The sequence below is a fragment of the Fringilla coelebs genome, assembly GCF_963513975.1.
Source record: "Fringilla coelebs genome assembly, chromosome: 2".
Classification (NCBI taxonomy): Eukaryota; Metazoa; Chordata; class Aves; order Passeriformes; family Fringillidae; genus Fringilla; species Fringilla coelebs.
This window is the reverse complement of record NC_140029.1, coordinates 11,469,938-11,486,388: the sequence shown is the minus strand read 5'-3', so window position 1 is coordinate 11,486,388 and position 16,451 is coordinate 11,469,938. Positions and strand designations below refer to the sequence as shown.

At 36.8% G+C, this 16,451-nt stretch overlaps 1 protein-coding gene across 6 annotated transcripts in view; it reads right to left on the bottom strand.

The window, feature by feature from the left end:
• Positions 1-16,451, bottom strand: part of DMD (dystrophin) — a 972,793-nt gene that overhangs the window by 107,149 nt on the left and 849,193 nt on the right. For all 6 annotated transcript variants that reach the window (XM_084201221.1, XM_084201219.1, XM_084201223.1 and 3 more), the window contains one exon: positions 9,393-9,453. In XM_084201221.1, the coding sequence (XP_084057347.1) occupies positions 9,393-9,453 (61 nt within the window). The remainder of the gene's footprint in view (positions 1-9,392; positions 9,454-16,451) is intronic.

Genomic DNA, 16,451 nt, shown 5'->3' with positions numbered 1-16,451 from the left:
TGTTCCTGCTGCAAAAGTGTCTCTTAATCATTAACAAAGTATAACACCCATGTCTCAACTAGAAAAGCTTTGGGTTATGATTAAAATCTCATCATGGTGCTCCATGTTGCTTGTATAGTTGAGGTGTTTGTATGAAGTTATCTATTCCCATTCCAAACTAAATTTCTAGCTACTCTTTACATTTTAATTCTATGCCTGTAACATTTCTTCCTAACAATTTTTCTTAGTATGCTTCACACAGGGCGTCATAACCCTCAAGCATGAAAAGTTTTACAACATTTTCTCCAATAATGCAGCTTTTAAGAAAAATATTGAGTTGAGTTTGTTGAAAAATGAAGCACAGAAAACTGTATCTTTGCCCCTCTACTCTTGCATTAGCTCTGCAGTAGTGAACAGAAAAAAATATTTTTATAAAGAAAACTAGGAGACAAGTACATAATAAAATTCAAAAGGCAATCTGGGTTATTTACTGGCCAGATATCTAATACTTAAACATTGAAATAATAGAAACTTTTCTAGCAGACATCTAGATAAATGTAAAGTACCTAAATGAGACTGTATTATCATGATTTTAAATACTTGGATTTCTTAAAAAACCTTTACCTACTGCATAAAAAATTTAACATTAAACCCCACAACTCAATTGACCATTAAATTTCATTAACATAATAGTGCATAAGTTCACATTATAAAGTGTGAAGTACATAAGTGAAGAATAAACCTCATACCAACAATTTTGCACTTGATATTTACAGCAGCCTTAATTCTTAGCAACTTACTGCTGTGTTGAGTTTGTGCCCCCCTCAAGCTCCCAAAGTAACACCTACATATGGCATTTATGCTAACAAATTTTGGTCCTGCTGAAAAAGAGGAGGGAGGACCTTGACACACAGAGTGGGTAGGTGATAAGGAGCAAAGTTTGACCTCTACTCCCTGTTCTACTCTGTAGGCTGTAGGCAGCACTCAGTGACCCTGCTAGGCTTATTATATACAGGGTGCTGCATGTGTTGTGCCATAATCTCATTTTCTGAGCTCAACTGCCATGGAAAATGCAATGCCACGAATGCTTGTGTTAGAAAAATTACTTGTAAGAAAAGCAATTCATTCAGAGATGAGATGCATTTTTTTATGGTTTGTTTTTCTTAAATTATCTAGCCAGATATTTCCTAATATGAAAGTTTATCTGATGAATATTTGAAATTCAAAGCAAATAAGTAGCATACAGGAGGCTGCAAAACCTGAAGATCATATTTGAAATGATAATTTATCTCACAAAATTCAACGTTTTAAACAGAAAATGAGAAATAAGCAAAATGAATATAGATTATTTGGTCATTCTCAACCTATTCATTAGAATATTTCCTTAAGTCTAATTGCAGCCTGACATTTATACAGTTCTCAATTAGATAATTTTATGTGTCCCTGAGAATCTGTAGGTCCTAAGTGTAGTACATACACAAACTAGTTCTCAAGATTTAAGGTCTGAAGAGATGGATATCACAGGATGTGCAACACAGAACTGATTTCAGCTATTACCTGACAAGAAGAAAAGAAAATCATTGAAAGGCATTCCATTAGGAGAAAAATGGGCCCAATAATCCATAATCATGATGCAGTGAGTAAAGACTAAACAAATCTCTCATGGCAAGAAGTGTTTGTAAAGACAGGTGGAGAATATTCTGAAAAATACGAATTTACTGCAGTCAGCAGGAGAGCTGGCATCTTAGAAGGTCAGAGAAACAATAGATTCAAGAGCAGATCAGCAGGATCCATGAATTAATTTTGTAAAAGAACCCAGGAAAACACCTGACCTTGCTCTGACAGACAGGCCACTTAGGGAAAGAGAAAGAGCCCAGCTGGCATGGCTGATTGTTGCCCTCGCAGCGTGCTCTGGGTTGTTGCACGGCCTCAGGTGCCCACATGAGAACGTTCCTCAGTCAACCAAAGCTGAGCATCCACAGCAAATGGAGCTGGAAATGTAACTCACACCTGGCCATACCCGCTGCTTCCTCACTGGTGTTGAGACCTTTCCTAAAGCACAATTAGAAATTACACTCCTGCCAAATTTTAGACTGATGAGATCACAAAGGCAAGAAAAGGTGAAGCAGGATCAACTTAATACTGATTCCCTTATTATATGGATGGAGTTTGTCTGATGTGAAATGGAGAAATCGTCTTGTTTGTGGAGCTGGCTGCATTAGGAGGGACACTGGACCAAGGGCAATGCAGGCAATGGATGTGACAAGTGCTGCTTTGGAGAAGCTGTCAGTCTTTGGAAGGAAAAAAAGGGAGTATGAAACTTCTTGATACAACAGGAATATGTAAGGAATCTGAGATATTGTTCCCCATTTCCTTGAATATCACATTGGACAGTTGTCAGAAGTTGTCTCCTCTTTGTCTGTCGTCTAAATTAAGTATGTAATTGATCTTAAAAAAAAAAAAGGAAAATTCTGACAGGCAAATCTTTTTATTTTTTTCCTTAATGTGTCTAATCTTTTCAACTTCAAAGCATTCCAGTGAAAATCAAACATAATTCCTATTTTAGAATCCTGCTTATTAAGCACACTGTTTAAAAGATGGGCTTTGAATAGATAGCAATACATTTTAGCTATCAGGAGCAGCTGTAAAATCTACTTTTTAATGGAAGATTTGGCATATACTCTATAAAATAGGACCATATTGTATAGATGTCACTCAACTTTGTAAAGCTTATATTGGCTATGTAATTTTTCATTCATTTACCTCAGTTGTTAAGCGTAGCCAGGCTACATTTAACAACTGGAGTCAAAGGAAGCTAATAGAAATGAAGTAAAATTTAAGCAAAAATCACATTCAGCATATAATAAATGTAACAACTTCAACAATAAAAGTAAGATATTTAAGGTTATGTAATTAGATTCTGCTACACTATAAATACATGAACTCCTTGTACAGTACCAAAAGTTTACTTTTTTACACTATTGCCTATGAAAACAGTTCATATATTAATCTGCTAGTCCCAGAGCTTGAAAGCAATGACTAGCTGGATTTAATAGATTTTAAATGTTTATATGCCCCCTTTAATTAGGAAAATAAGAAAGTTGGATTCCATCCAAAATTCTTACCCACCTCATTACCTGCAAAAGACATTTTAAGATTTAACCTGCACAAAAATTATCCTTGCATTGTTTAACCCCTCTGTAATGCTTAACACTACATACTCTTCATGAGCATTTGCACTGAATGAATTTGAAAACAAAACTAAAGAGCTTTACTCTCCACTTAACCATGAGCAGTGTCCCATCAAGAGGAGCAGGTGTTGTGCAGGCACCCAAGGAAGCTGCTCTCCACCCTTCACAACAGGCACTGTGTTTATGGAGGGAAAGCACATGGTTTCCCTCACTCACTGCCCCAAACCAGAGGCTACAGCCCTGCCCTCAGCTCCCACACCAGCTAGGATGCACTAAAATTGCTGCTGAGTACTTATAATTCATTTAAAAACAAATTAAGTCCCCTTCAGTTGCTTCTCATGCGAGGGCAGTAGCTGCCTGCTGACAGATGGTAATGAGGAGCAGACCCACGGTATCTTCTTTGAGAGCTCTCGCTCAGTCAGCAGGAACACATCTGTTTATAACCTCTGCTTTCATTATAAAGGTAGTTAAAGGCTCAAGATTTCTCATTTATTTACACTCTGAGTTTAAATTTTAGTGACAAGTTTTGGAACCAAGGCTTCACAACCCTACAAATCATAAAGAAAATTTCTGCACTTGGACATACCTCTAAGAAATATCATTCAGGTTTTTATGCCAGACAGCATGAGGATTTACATCACATAAAGGCAAACTGAAAAGTATTGTACTTTTTCTTTCCTTCACAATAGTTTCAATTCTGATATGTAGTGTTCAGAATTGAAAGACAGGAAAAAATCATAATAATTATGCTTTTATGTCGTGAAAATAATACTTTATTTTTGTATTTGGTAGACAGGTTAACTGTTAGCCATACACATGGTTTTCATAGCTTGCTCACAGCTTCACTCACTGCATATACATAATCATACATTATTTATTTATGGTTCTCCATGTCTCTCTCTGCTCCGTCTGACAGATATTTCCTACTTCCTTTTGTGCCTTGTACTTATCTACATTCTGCAGAAGAAACAATTAACCCGAGTGATTTTCTCAGAACATCATTTCTTCACTTTTTATCTTAGCAGAATTTAATTCAGATACATTCATTTATCCTGCCTCTTAGTTGAACAAAAGTAAAGGAATCATGGCTTTAATCTGTTTGCTTTTACAATGAAAACTCAGGGGTCTTAGCTTTTTTTTTTCTGTGTTGAAATTCTGCATGGTTAAACAACAATTGAAAGGGAGATTAAAAAAATACAACAACAAAGAAGTATGTTTATAGAAACTGGCCTGCTAGATCTCCAGTGTGACATAGGAAAAGAATGAAGGATCTAAAACTAGCAAAAAATGTATGTCACAAGCTGATACATTAAATGCAAATCAAACATTCTCATAGGAAACTACAATGTGGAAGAGAGTGAGCAAGTGGAGATGCCTTGTCCTTGGAGTTAGCTCCCTGCATAGCTAATTTATAGAGAGAGGCTCACATGGATCTTCTCAAGGAGTCAAAGCTCCTGAGAATCCAGCTTTGTCCTCAGCAGGACAAAGTTCAGTGAACTGCTATAATCTGTGCAAGAAAATAAGCTTGGCTGGGAAATAACTTGGAAGGTTTCCTTTGTGGGAAGCACTGAGATGAAAGACTACTGTATTTTTGCAGCAGCATTTTAAATCCTTCAAAAGAATGGGCACAGCAAGAGGGTAAGAAGACAGATACTATTAACTGGCAAGCTAGATACATGGAGGAAGAATAATGTCAAAGATTAGTACAAATATAGAAGTCACGCCTACTAGATTTCAACACATTCACGATGGCAGGACTACTGAATATTTTTTTAGAGAGAAGGGATGTTGCAGACTTCAATCCCACTCCTCCTCTTTAATCCAAGGCAACAGAGATCTCCTAACACTGAGTAATGGACAAGTTTGCAGAGCAGAGGATGAGAGACACACAAGAGAGGTGCAAGCATGGTTCAGAGCAAAGCTGCTTCATGTCCCCTTGTGCCCTGGGAGGACAGACACTGCAGAGGGATTGGGTCCTGCAGCATGACCAAATATTTCTGGTGCTGCAAAATGGAAAGTAGACACTTGATTTTGTTACCTGTCACTGCTTTGGAGCAGCTCCTCTCTCTGTTTGATTGGAAGATAAGAATATGCAAGTGCATGCATGCACACGTGAGATCCCTTTCATCAGGGGTGAGCTCTGATAAAATGTGATCTAACCTGAATTACAATGTAAAAATCCGCGGCCTCCCTACCTTTATTATCTGCCTTTTTTAGGATGTGAGAGTATTTTTTTTAATCTTTAGACACATATTCAGTATTCTTTGAGGTGTGCATTTCTTCCATTTACTTTTCAGATTTCTAATGTAGAGTAATTGCGTGTTTTGTCTTCTAAAAACTTAAATTTAGAAATTTTAATGAATTCCTAAAACATTAATAAAGAGTACAGACATGCCTGTGCCTGCTTCTTCCTTTCCATTTTCTAGGTTGCATTGCAGTAAAAGCAGGATCAAGGTCTTCAAAGAACAGGACTGATTAAACTGAAAACTATATTTTTATAGTCCTCTCCTTCTGTAATCTAATGAAACCTTTACAATCTGTACTAGACACAAGGAATATATCAAGGAGAAAAAAGATCAAAACAAAAAGGGTTGGATAGAATGTGTTTTCAAGCAATTTTACATGTTTTGCCTCAGTGGCAAAGCAGAGGGTTTTTTTAACTCAGTAGCACCTCATGGTCTGAGCAAGTGCTCAGTGTCCTGGCAGCTATGTCCACCTGCTGCTTGGGAAATTTCTGCTGTGCTGGAACACAAAAACTAGATTTCCTCAGTTTGCTGGGAAGAGAAAGGCGGGGCTGAAGTTCTGGTCTAGCTTGTCATCTCCATAAGGAGGGAAGCACATGAAAGGTGGAGGGAAATGCAGCAGCTGATGCAAGGCCATTGAAAGGCAATTTTCATGAGGCCAAGAAAGCATCCAATGCCAGACACCAGGACTGAAGCAGGTTGTGCACTGTTGATAATTATATTGTCCATGGCAATGGTGCCTATCCCCGTACAATTTGAAACAAAGAAACCCCAAAACCAACTGGTGTGAATAAGATCAAGAGGGAATTATTGAAGCTTTAGAAGCAACTAGTTGCTACAGATTAATCAGCTGTACACTAATGCAATCTTAACCAGGAAAATCACTGGTCTTGAAGATACCTAATCATTAAATAAACATTGCTGCTGAAGACTTAGCATGAAGTACTGCCTGATTTATGGATTATTGAGTGCAATATCATCACTAATGGGAAAGTGATGAGATAAAACACTTAAGCATCAAGGGAAAAACAGATAAAATGAAAACCAGTATAATGTGTAGCAAATCTGGTTGATGAAGAGGGTTAACACCAATATTCTACACTGATGACAGAAAGAAAATTATGTAAACATGAAGAGAATGCTTCCTGTATTTTCTTAGCCTTCATGAAGTTCTTTTAGAGAATTAACAACTACTAGAAAAATAATCCCTCAAAGACTAAAAAAAGAGTGTGTTTATTTTAAAAGCCAAAAAGGTACAGAAAACAATTTTGTTGTTTGTAAATATGAAATATGAGTGATGAGAATGAATGAAAAAGAAATGACTGAGGATAGCTGGAGGAGGCAATAGATATATCAGCTCAGAAAGATGCATTAAAACTTGACTGCTTTATTTTACATCTCAAGGACAGCAAGTTTTTCTATAAAAGATGTGGCTAAATTAAAACTTTAATTAAACTAGTAATGTATGAAAGATGCACTTGACCCCTTAACCAAACTACCAGTAATTTGGTACAGGCTCCAAAGCAAGTAAAGCCCTGAGCTGTATCCAGGCCAAGAACTCCCCTAGAAACTCCCAACGGGGCAGAGTGACCCAGAGAGCATCGAAGCACATGAGCTTGGAACTGTGTGAGTCATGCATGCAGAGCAGGTGGCTTTTCCAAGGGGCTTTTATCAAAGAACAAAGCAGGCTGTGGGTACAAGGAGGTACACACATACCCTTCCTCCTGTATTAAAGTTGACTAGAAGCCAACCACTTTTGACAGCCCCAGGGAGCCACCTCAGGGAGCTCTCCCCGCTGGGCAGCGTGGCTGCATGGCAGTGACCTCCCCTTGCCCTGGGACAGCTCTCATCATTATTCCTTGAGGCAGAGACTTTTCTACAAACAACCAATCTTTGGATGAGTCCAAGTCAAATTCTCTAAACTCTAACTGGACTGCACAGCAGTGACTCTCCCCTGGGAATGGGACTCCTCTCAAGGACTGAGATTCCTTACCTGAGACTACAAAATCCTTCCTTACCCAAGGCAGAGTGACCCCTTACTTATGGATCCTTGTAAGTGATGGGGGCATGCTGAATAAATATTAATGAAATCCATGTAGTTAATTCCTCCAGACATATGCCCTTGTCCAAGTCTGAGACTAAGTCTGGAGCTAGCCACAGCTAAACTCCATCAGGACTTTAGAAAGCAATGGGGTCTGCTCTGAAACTCATGACCCATTGGGAGGTCTACCTTACCCTTTGGCTCTTTGGTCAATGTGTAAATTGAAATAACTTGAAATAGATTTGAACTTGCTCTTCATTTGTAAAATGTAGTAATTAATAGAGTGAACCTTATCGCTGAACTTTACTAAGATGCACTTTTATAAATTCATATTAAACCCACGCTTGTTAGTACCTCTGACAGTGATTCTTCAGGAAACCTGAATCACTCGTTTGTGACAAATTAGAGCAGTTGGCAGCATCCTAAATCAGGATCCACAGCATAATGCTACGACTGTTTTTGGCTATTAAAATGGTTTTCAAAGTGAACAAAATAAACATATTCTTTTGAATTTGTAAATGGCCTAGAACAGAAGAAAAAAGAGTAGGAAGGTGTAAGCAAAACCAGCATTGACCATTTTAGCCAGCTACCCCTGGCTGCTGGGTGTGAGTAGCACAGACAGAGGTGCCAAGCACAGCATGAAGTGCATTCTGTGCCTACTTCAAGAACTGCCAAACTCCCTTCCCCATAATGGAAAATGCCATGTGAAAGAGAAAAGGAAGATCATCTTCATGTTAGTGCCATAAACTGAGTCCTACATGCCAGAGCATTGACTTGCTTTCCAGCCTGCCTCTGATAGCCTGCCCCTCCTTCTAGACAGAGCTTTCCAGTTTCTTTGTGACTGTTCCATTATTCATAGCCAAATGCAAACATCAGAAAACTTACAAGATTAATGCAACAGTAAACCAGCTGAGCCAGGTATAACTGAACCTCTGAACTGCACCACAGAGTTTCCTTCATGCATAACTCAAATACTCACTCTAAGGCTGCTGTGGAAGTTGCAGCTGAAGTGCCACTGCAAGAGCCTTCTGTAACCAAATGGCTTCAGTGACACTACTTGAGCTTGCAAAGTGTTTAGGGAGTATAAAGAGGAACCATGGAAATAGGGGTATTAAACAACACCTCTGTCTGTTCCTTTCACTACAGTGTTTATAGCTGGAATTGCATCACCTGTTTCCTTCAGAAGTAGGATAAGTAGTTCAAAGTGCATATTATGGGTAAAAAAACTCAGAAGAAAAAAAAATGTGTTAAACCATCTTTTTTTTGTTGTTGTGTAGTGGCTCTGTTTAGGGCATGACAAGCAGGTATTTCCAAATTGTGTTTTTTTTAAAATGGTCTTCTAATTTGTTGTGCAGCTACATCTTTTAAAGCAAACTGGCTTAATTTGGGAGCTAAACTCAAAAAGATTGGGCTTTAGGGATTGGTTGCCCCTTGTAATTCCTCAGCTATGGACTTTACCAAGTAGTGTCCCTAAAGGAATTCTTAGTACAGAGTATGTGCATTTAAAACCATCATAAATTATTAAAATTATTAATTAATTACATTATTATGAACCATTAAAAAATTATAGGGTTAAAAAACCCCTAGTGAATCAAATTTACAACTGCAATTCAGAATGCTGGGGGTTTGTTTGGTTTTGCAAAACCTGCCATACACACACACAGAGGGCAATAGCACAATTTAAATTATAATCCAAAGCTTTACTTAATTTGCAGGTGATTTATAGCAGCATAAACCCAAACAACATACAAATCAGGGCATCCTACTGTGTTTTTAGATAACTAGCACACTTCTGTGAAATGTATTGCAGGTTTTGTTCCTTTTTGTCCTTCCCATTTACACACTACAGGAGCAGTTCACAATCATTTAAGAAAATTACTAACTCTCCTCTTAAATAAGAAATGAAAATAGCTGGAATGAATTACTATTTATACTCACTTGATATAATACGGCACTTTGTTTGGTGAGATTGCCCTCTCCCAGGGGCCTTGGACAGAAGCTGTTAACAACAAACAAACAAACAAATAAATAAATAACTGCACACATGCATTCATAGATACAAACATACCTACAAGAGAAACGTGGAGGTCAAACAGGAAAGACAACGTTAATCTCTAGAATTACAATTTTTCTCTCGGCCACGTTGATTTGGGTCTGTTTGCTCAGTTGCCCGTGAAGGCAGGAAGGATTAACCTGCTGTTCTGAAACCTCTGTCCTAATCTGAGAGAAATTGAACTCATTCAGCTGCAAAGATAAATACAAAAACTCCTTGAAAGCTAAGCTCACAGAACAGATACGAAGCAGAGCAAGCAACATATGATTCTGGTGTGTTCTCTTATAGGATTTCTCCTGCTAAGGTGTTTGCTTGGTTTTTCTTCCATTTCTTTTCTTGTGTGATCAGCACTTCTCATCCTTCTAAGAACAGAATTATGCACTTGTTTGCATTTTATGTTGAGTGAAATTACACTTAGAGTCCATCTAAATATTTTGTTTGCTGTTATTCCCTTGCTCTTAATGGTGGACATTTTTATTCTTATTATCTTTTTCTTCTTTTATTCTTATTATCTCCACTTTACTAATTGTGTCTTACTGTCTTCCAATAACAGCAAATAATGGAGAAAATGACAGTATGATCACAACAAATAGAGAGGAAATAACTTTGCTCACTTTTGGCTATCATGGTGTTATGTGTCAACATCAGCTTACAACACAATGAAAATATTTTGTAGAAGAGGTTTCTATAAAACTCGTTTGACAAAAGAATTATAAATTATTTTTTATTCAAGGCAGAGATAATTTATAGTTTAGGACACAATCAGGGAGATTTTTTTTTTATCACGAGTTTCTTCTCTGTCAAACAAATTAGAAGCAAGAATTTTCTTTCTTTAATATAATTATTAAAGCAGAAAACATATAAAAAGTAATCTAATGGGGAAAAAAGCCTGTTTGCTTCACCCAGTATAACCTTTCTTTTTAGTGACCCCTGCTGTTCACCAAGGAAAGCAACTGTTACCAGGACAACTAGGAATTAGCTTCTTGACCATTTGGCTCTCCTTTCTTTCCCTCTCTTACTCAAAATAGATACTTTAAAAATGCCACTCCCAACCTGCTTTATCAAAATGAGCAAATCACAATCCATACAAATAATAACTACAAATACACATATTTCATCTATTTTGTACCAGATTCACAGAACTCAATCTGTAGAATGAAGTATAGTTTCTCTCTCTTGTCCACATATTGGAGTATGGACAAGAGTTTGAGGAAGGAGATGAAATGTGCTTCTAAAATGGCTGTACAAGGAAATCTCACTATTTTTGCACATGAATTGTGAAGAAGGGTTGGAGGGAGACTAGGAACTCCACCAAGGGGACAAAAATCAGCCATGGGAGAAACTGGTGCTATTGTAGATAGTCTGAAGAGGAAAAGGAAGAGCAGGTGGGAACCAGGATATAGGCTGGGGAGAGGGCAAATGGATTTTATATAAATTTTGGACAATGTTAAGAAGCTATGGAAAGGGAGGAATATGTTTGGATGAAAGAGGATCATAGAATACTTAGGGTGGGAAGGGACCTTAAAGTTCACCTAGTTTCAATTTGTCCACCAAGGGCAGGGAACCTCCTATTAGACCACATCAATCAGAGCCCCATCCACAGTGGGGAATCCACCACCTCTCTGGACAACCTCCCAGTGCCTCGCCACTCTTGCAGTAAAGAATTCCTTCCTAACACCCAATTTCAACCTATCCTCCTTCATCTGAAGGCTGTTTCCCCTTGTCCTATCACTACATGCCCTTGTAAAAAGCCTACCTCCATAAATATGATAATCCTGTTTCAGATTGCTGGTGGCCAAAGAGTCCCAAAAGTTCTACCCCAGTATCTCTGCATGTTCTGCTGCTGTCTTCAACCCCCAGCCAGCCATCGGTAGCTAAGCTGTGTCACTGCTTTCCTATTACTTACATTTACACCTATTTGTGTTCTTAAAAGAGGAAAAGTAAATTTCAAAGGTATGAACCATGAGAATCAGTAACTCTCAAAATGTGCAAGAAACAGAATTTTAATTACAGTGTTAGATCTCTTGGAAAACTAGAACACTGCACTGCCATTGAAGGCTGCTGCATGGCCCACAAACACAGGAGCACAAAACCATGTGCACTTTCAAATACAAATACTTAAATATACACCTAATTTATATATGACAAAATAATCCTTCTTGGGCCAGGCACTGCCCTTTGGTTCTGTGTTCATGGACTGCATGGCTGAGGAGATGTGAAGGCCAAGGCTGCTGCCCATTGAGCTGGTAGGACAAGCTGCAGCTGCTCGGTTTCTGTGCTCTGCTACAGCCTCAAAGGATGTAAAGATACAATCTGTTATGTGATTTGTAGAAATGTAAAAGGTATCAAAAAAATAGAATATTGTGTAATGTTTTGATGTTAAAAATCTCAGAATAACCATTAACCCCATTTTCAGGTTCATACAGAATTCTTAACCATGATGCTTAAATATTCTTCCCACTTGTAAGAAGCAAAACTGCTGTAAATATAATTTTGATGACTGATCCAATATTCTCCATTCTAGATGGCAGCAAACAAAAGCCAAGGAGTTAGAGAGAGATCACTGTTTCATTTTTCACTATCAGTTACTATGTGATTTCTTTACATGCTTTCATTCAGTAATTCTAACCTAATGTGTGCTAATGTGTGGTCCGTCAATCAGTTCTAAAATGCTTACTCAGTGACAACTGTAGGGTTCTTACCCATGGCAAATGGCATTTTCTCAGAAATAATTCAAATCAGATTACACTAAGTTATCATTTTTGAAACCAAAATACCCTTCAGTATTAACTAAAAATTGACCTTGTTACATATTTCTCTCCCAAGCAATCATTAATATTCCCAATGGGAATACTACCAAGTTAGAGTTGTTCCACTCTAAGATTTGTTTTTAATTCAATAGCTACAGGACAGAATAGAATGCTGCATATTTTTCAGAAGATGTATTTCATCTGTTGCTTGTGAATTAATCTGGGTAAGAGCTTTGCAGTCATAACTTATTATCACAGAATCTTACATATGATAGTGTTCTTGATCCATTAGAAGAGGAACAAATACTTTTGCTTTCATGAGAGCTCAGTGCTATAGGAATAACAAACAATTCTGTGATATTCTGCATAATTGGATTTCGTATTCCTTCAAGAGGTTGCTGTGAAGCTGTCTATAATATACTTCTGGTTTCCTGGATGATTCTAACCTTGCATAAATTTGAGTTGACAAAAAGCGCAGTACTTTTTACAGCGATACACAGAGAATAATCACTTCATTTTTGGCAGAAGCCCAGAAGCTGAGACTAGCTGTTTCTTATCTTTGGTTATCAGTACAGGTTTACTGTTCATTACAAAACCAGTACAGGTAAATGGTTAAGTTACCTAAATGTCTTGCTAGCAAAGACTTGTGTATATATATATATATATATATATATATATATATATATATGCTGTAGTATCCCTGTGTGCTTCAGCACTCAAGAAGCAGACATCTTCTGTTTGATGAGAGCAATTCCAAAGTGTTTTATTGCTCGAGCTTGCACAGTGTAAGAACCCATTACCATACACCCAGCTACTCTCAATGCTGTTGTGACTGAAATTAAATACCACCACAAAATACAGGGCATTTTAAGAGTGTATTTAAATTTCCCTACACTTTATTTGCATTGACATGCATTTTAATGGCTACCTAATTTTTGAGTGTTATTTCTTTCTGTAGGTGTTCTAAGAGCTGATTCTTGTTTTGCCTGTGAACACAGCTCTTGCTTGTTGGCAGAATGTATAGTGAAATGGTGGCATGCTGGCTCTCAACTTCACTACTGTTTTAATCTATGCAGGGATCTGAATGAAATATTAAACAGGATAATAGTAGTTGATACTACAAAAAACCAATCTTATAAATATTTCACTTTAGCATTGCAAACATAATGAAAAATACATGTATGTTTACCAATGGTAAACTATTTCTCCTTCAGCTATCCAAAGAGTAAATTTGGTATGTCCACATTTAAATGTTACTCTCAGTGGTCCTTATTTAAAAAGTCAGCACAGACCACACACTCACCATATAAGTGCACTTTTTCAGTTCTGATAAAAAAAAAAAAAAAGACTTAAATTTCACTAAGGGGTTTTGGACAGAAACCACAAAGAAGCATTGTGTAGTTTTCATACACTGTTACATATATCATGTCAACTATTTTTTTCTCACTTTGTTAGAAACTAATTATATTTATTATATAATCCTTTCAGCATGGTGGTAGTTAAAGGTGAGCTCATTTTTACATTCTCATTATCTCATTTGGTGGCCACAGTGTCTGTAACTCAGCAAGGTGCTGAATTATGTTCACATTTCGCATTTAATGATAATAAATCTCTGATTCAGCCTGGAAATTCTACCTGCATGACCTGTGTGACTTACACTGTTCTTACCTAGCATTATCATCATTAATACCTTAATACAATCATAGAGTTAAGAAACTGTTTATTTATTCACATCAAGTTTGTTTTGACGCCAATTATTTTCACTGCAGCAAAGTATGGATTTAGTGGCTTCAGATAAAGGCAGGCAGGGAGAAAAAAATGATGAGATGATCTTTGCATCAGGAAAAGACTCTGATTCCCTAAAAATCAGAATTTCCCATCTGTGTAAGCTACCTTAACTTTTCAAAGAAGATTCATTGAGTACTACATTTTGATTATTTTCAGATAACACCATTACAAATGAGAAAATACTGCTCTCCAGAGACTCCAGAGCTCATGCTTTTCCTCCTTAGAGAACTTGCTAAAGCAATATTTCCCCACCATAATCAGTGTGTGATGCAGGCTGTCAGGATGCCAGCTCCAAAATGTGTATCTGCATGACAGTGACATAATAGAAGTGTTTGCATAACCTGCAAGCTCTTTGAGATCCTTTGAAACAAATGTCACTATATACCTGTAAAAGATAAGCTTTTTTTAGCAAAGATTTAAATTGATTTCTAAATTATGTGAATTTTTTATTATTCTAGGTAAAACTGGTGAACAATCAGACCATGTTGTATAGCACTGAGGTCTAAAATTGCTTGATGTAGCTGAGAAACTGATGTCAGAATACATCAGCCACTCACTGAGAAGCTGCAAGGCAGAAACATCAATCCAAACCTGCCTTTTACAAGGTCTACCACAGCTTGGGGTCTGTTCTTCTCCAAGCCCAGCTGCACATGGGGATGGATTCATGGGCATTTTGGAAATACAGAGCCCCTTCTCAGTTTGGATTCTGCCCTTCTTAAGTCCAAGCAAACACTCACTACTTCCCTGGAACACCATCAGCACTGTCTGTTACCATAGCACATGTGCAGACCTTTACTAAATACACCATATTTAGAGCATGTCTAACCAGAGAAGAAGTCATCTTCAGTGATTAAAAATATCTAAGAAGAGATTTTTCGTCATTAAAAAAGTTCAACATGTGATCAGAGTCAATTATGACAGTCATTTTAGAAGAGTTAAAAGAGGCATTTCCATCCTGCATTTCCTGCTGGAATCTTTATGGTCAATTTCCGATTTATCATCTGCAGTTTAGGGTCAACATTATATGGTGAGACCTAAATAATGCACACCTTTAATCATGAACCGTGTTCCAGAAGTTTCCAAATGCCGCTTTGTATTGTGAAATATAAAATCCATCTAGTGCTCATTTTCTTAAATGTCACCCAACTGTAAAATGGCAAAAATACAATAATCTACTTGTTTAATAGCAGAATACTGCATGAAATAGAGCAAAGAAATATAGAGATTATAATGGCCCACATACCCCAAGATACAGGTACTCCACATTGCTAACTTCTGTTGCACTCTTATGCTCTTAAAAATGGAATCTAAACCTGGCTGATCAAATGAGGTTATAAAATGGCCTATTCAAATTTGTGGTGATTTTTGGCAAATGAAATTAGATAAACAGAAAAATAAATCTTTGGTAAATATTCCATGTCCTACAGAGCAAAACAGAATAGAAAAATTCTGATATATGTGTATAGAATATGCCTGTTGCATCTTAGTCCTAGAGCTTCAGGACGAAGGGATGTCCTAAACTGAACCCAATTTACAACTCATGAAAACATGGGAATGTTGTTAAATTCATCTGAGTTAATCTTGGCAGGGTGAAAATATTAAGCATCTTTCATTTGGATTCACAGGTCCAATGTAACTCCAAAAACATTATAAAATTTTGGGGGGAAAAATCAGAAACATACTAATTCAAAGAGTGGAAAAAACTATAATAGACAATAAATAGGCAAATTTTGAATCTTATTAAGAGCAAAAAGAATCATATTTGTTTACTTGTAAATGATGTAGCATTACAGAATATAGGATATTCTGCCAGATCAGGATAAATTAGAGAAATTAATTAGGTTGCTATAAAAAAATAAGGTAGCATATCTCCTACTCACTCCTTTCAAAAAATCCCTTGCTTCTTTAAAACAGTATTTTACAGCATTTTTAAATAGATGACACATTAAAGGCACAAGCACAAGAGAGACAGTTAGAATTATTACTTGGGTTATTTTCAACTTCATTCTAAAATATTATTTATTGGAACACTTTTTTTTCCCATCCAAACACAAAATATTAATTACAAGGAAAAATTTCTTGCTTCTGGGCGAAAAGAGGGGGAGAGCATCATCATTTGAAAACTGGCTTTACAATTTTTTTCAGAAATTTGCATCCCAATGTATTATATAGATAGGATCACTTAGCACAAAAGTGCAGAAAAGAGAAAAATATAAATATAGAACTTTAATTCATGAAATACTATTTAACTGCAACTCAAAAAAGTTATTAAGAGTAATAGAAAGATTTTTTTTTTGTTGTTTTCCTGAGTATAATGCATAATGAAAAAATGAAAGCTCACTGTAAAATTCATTCTACTAACTTTATTCCAAAAGTAAGCATAAAGATAATCTCTCAAAATATGTC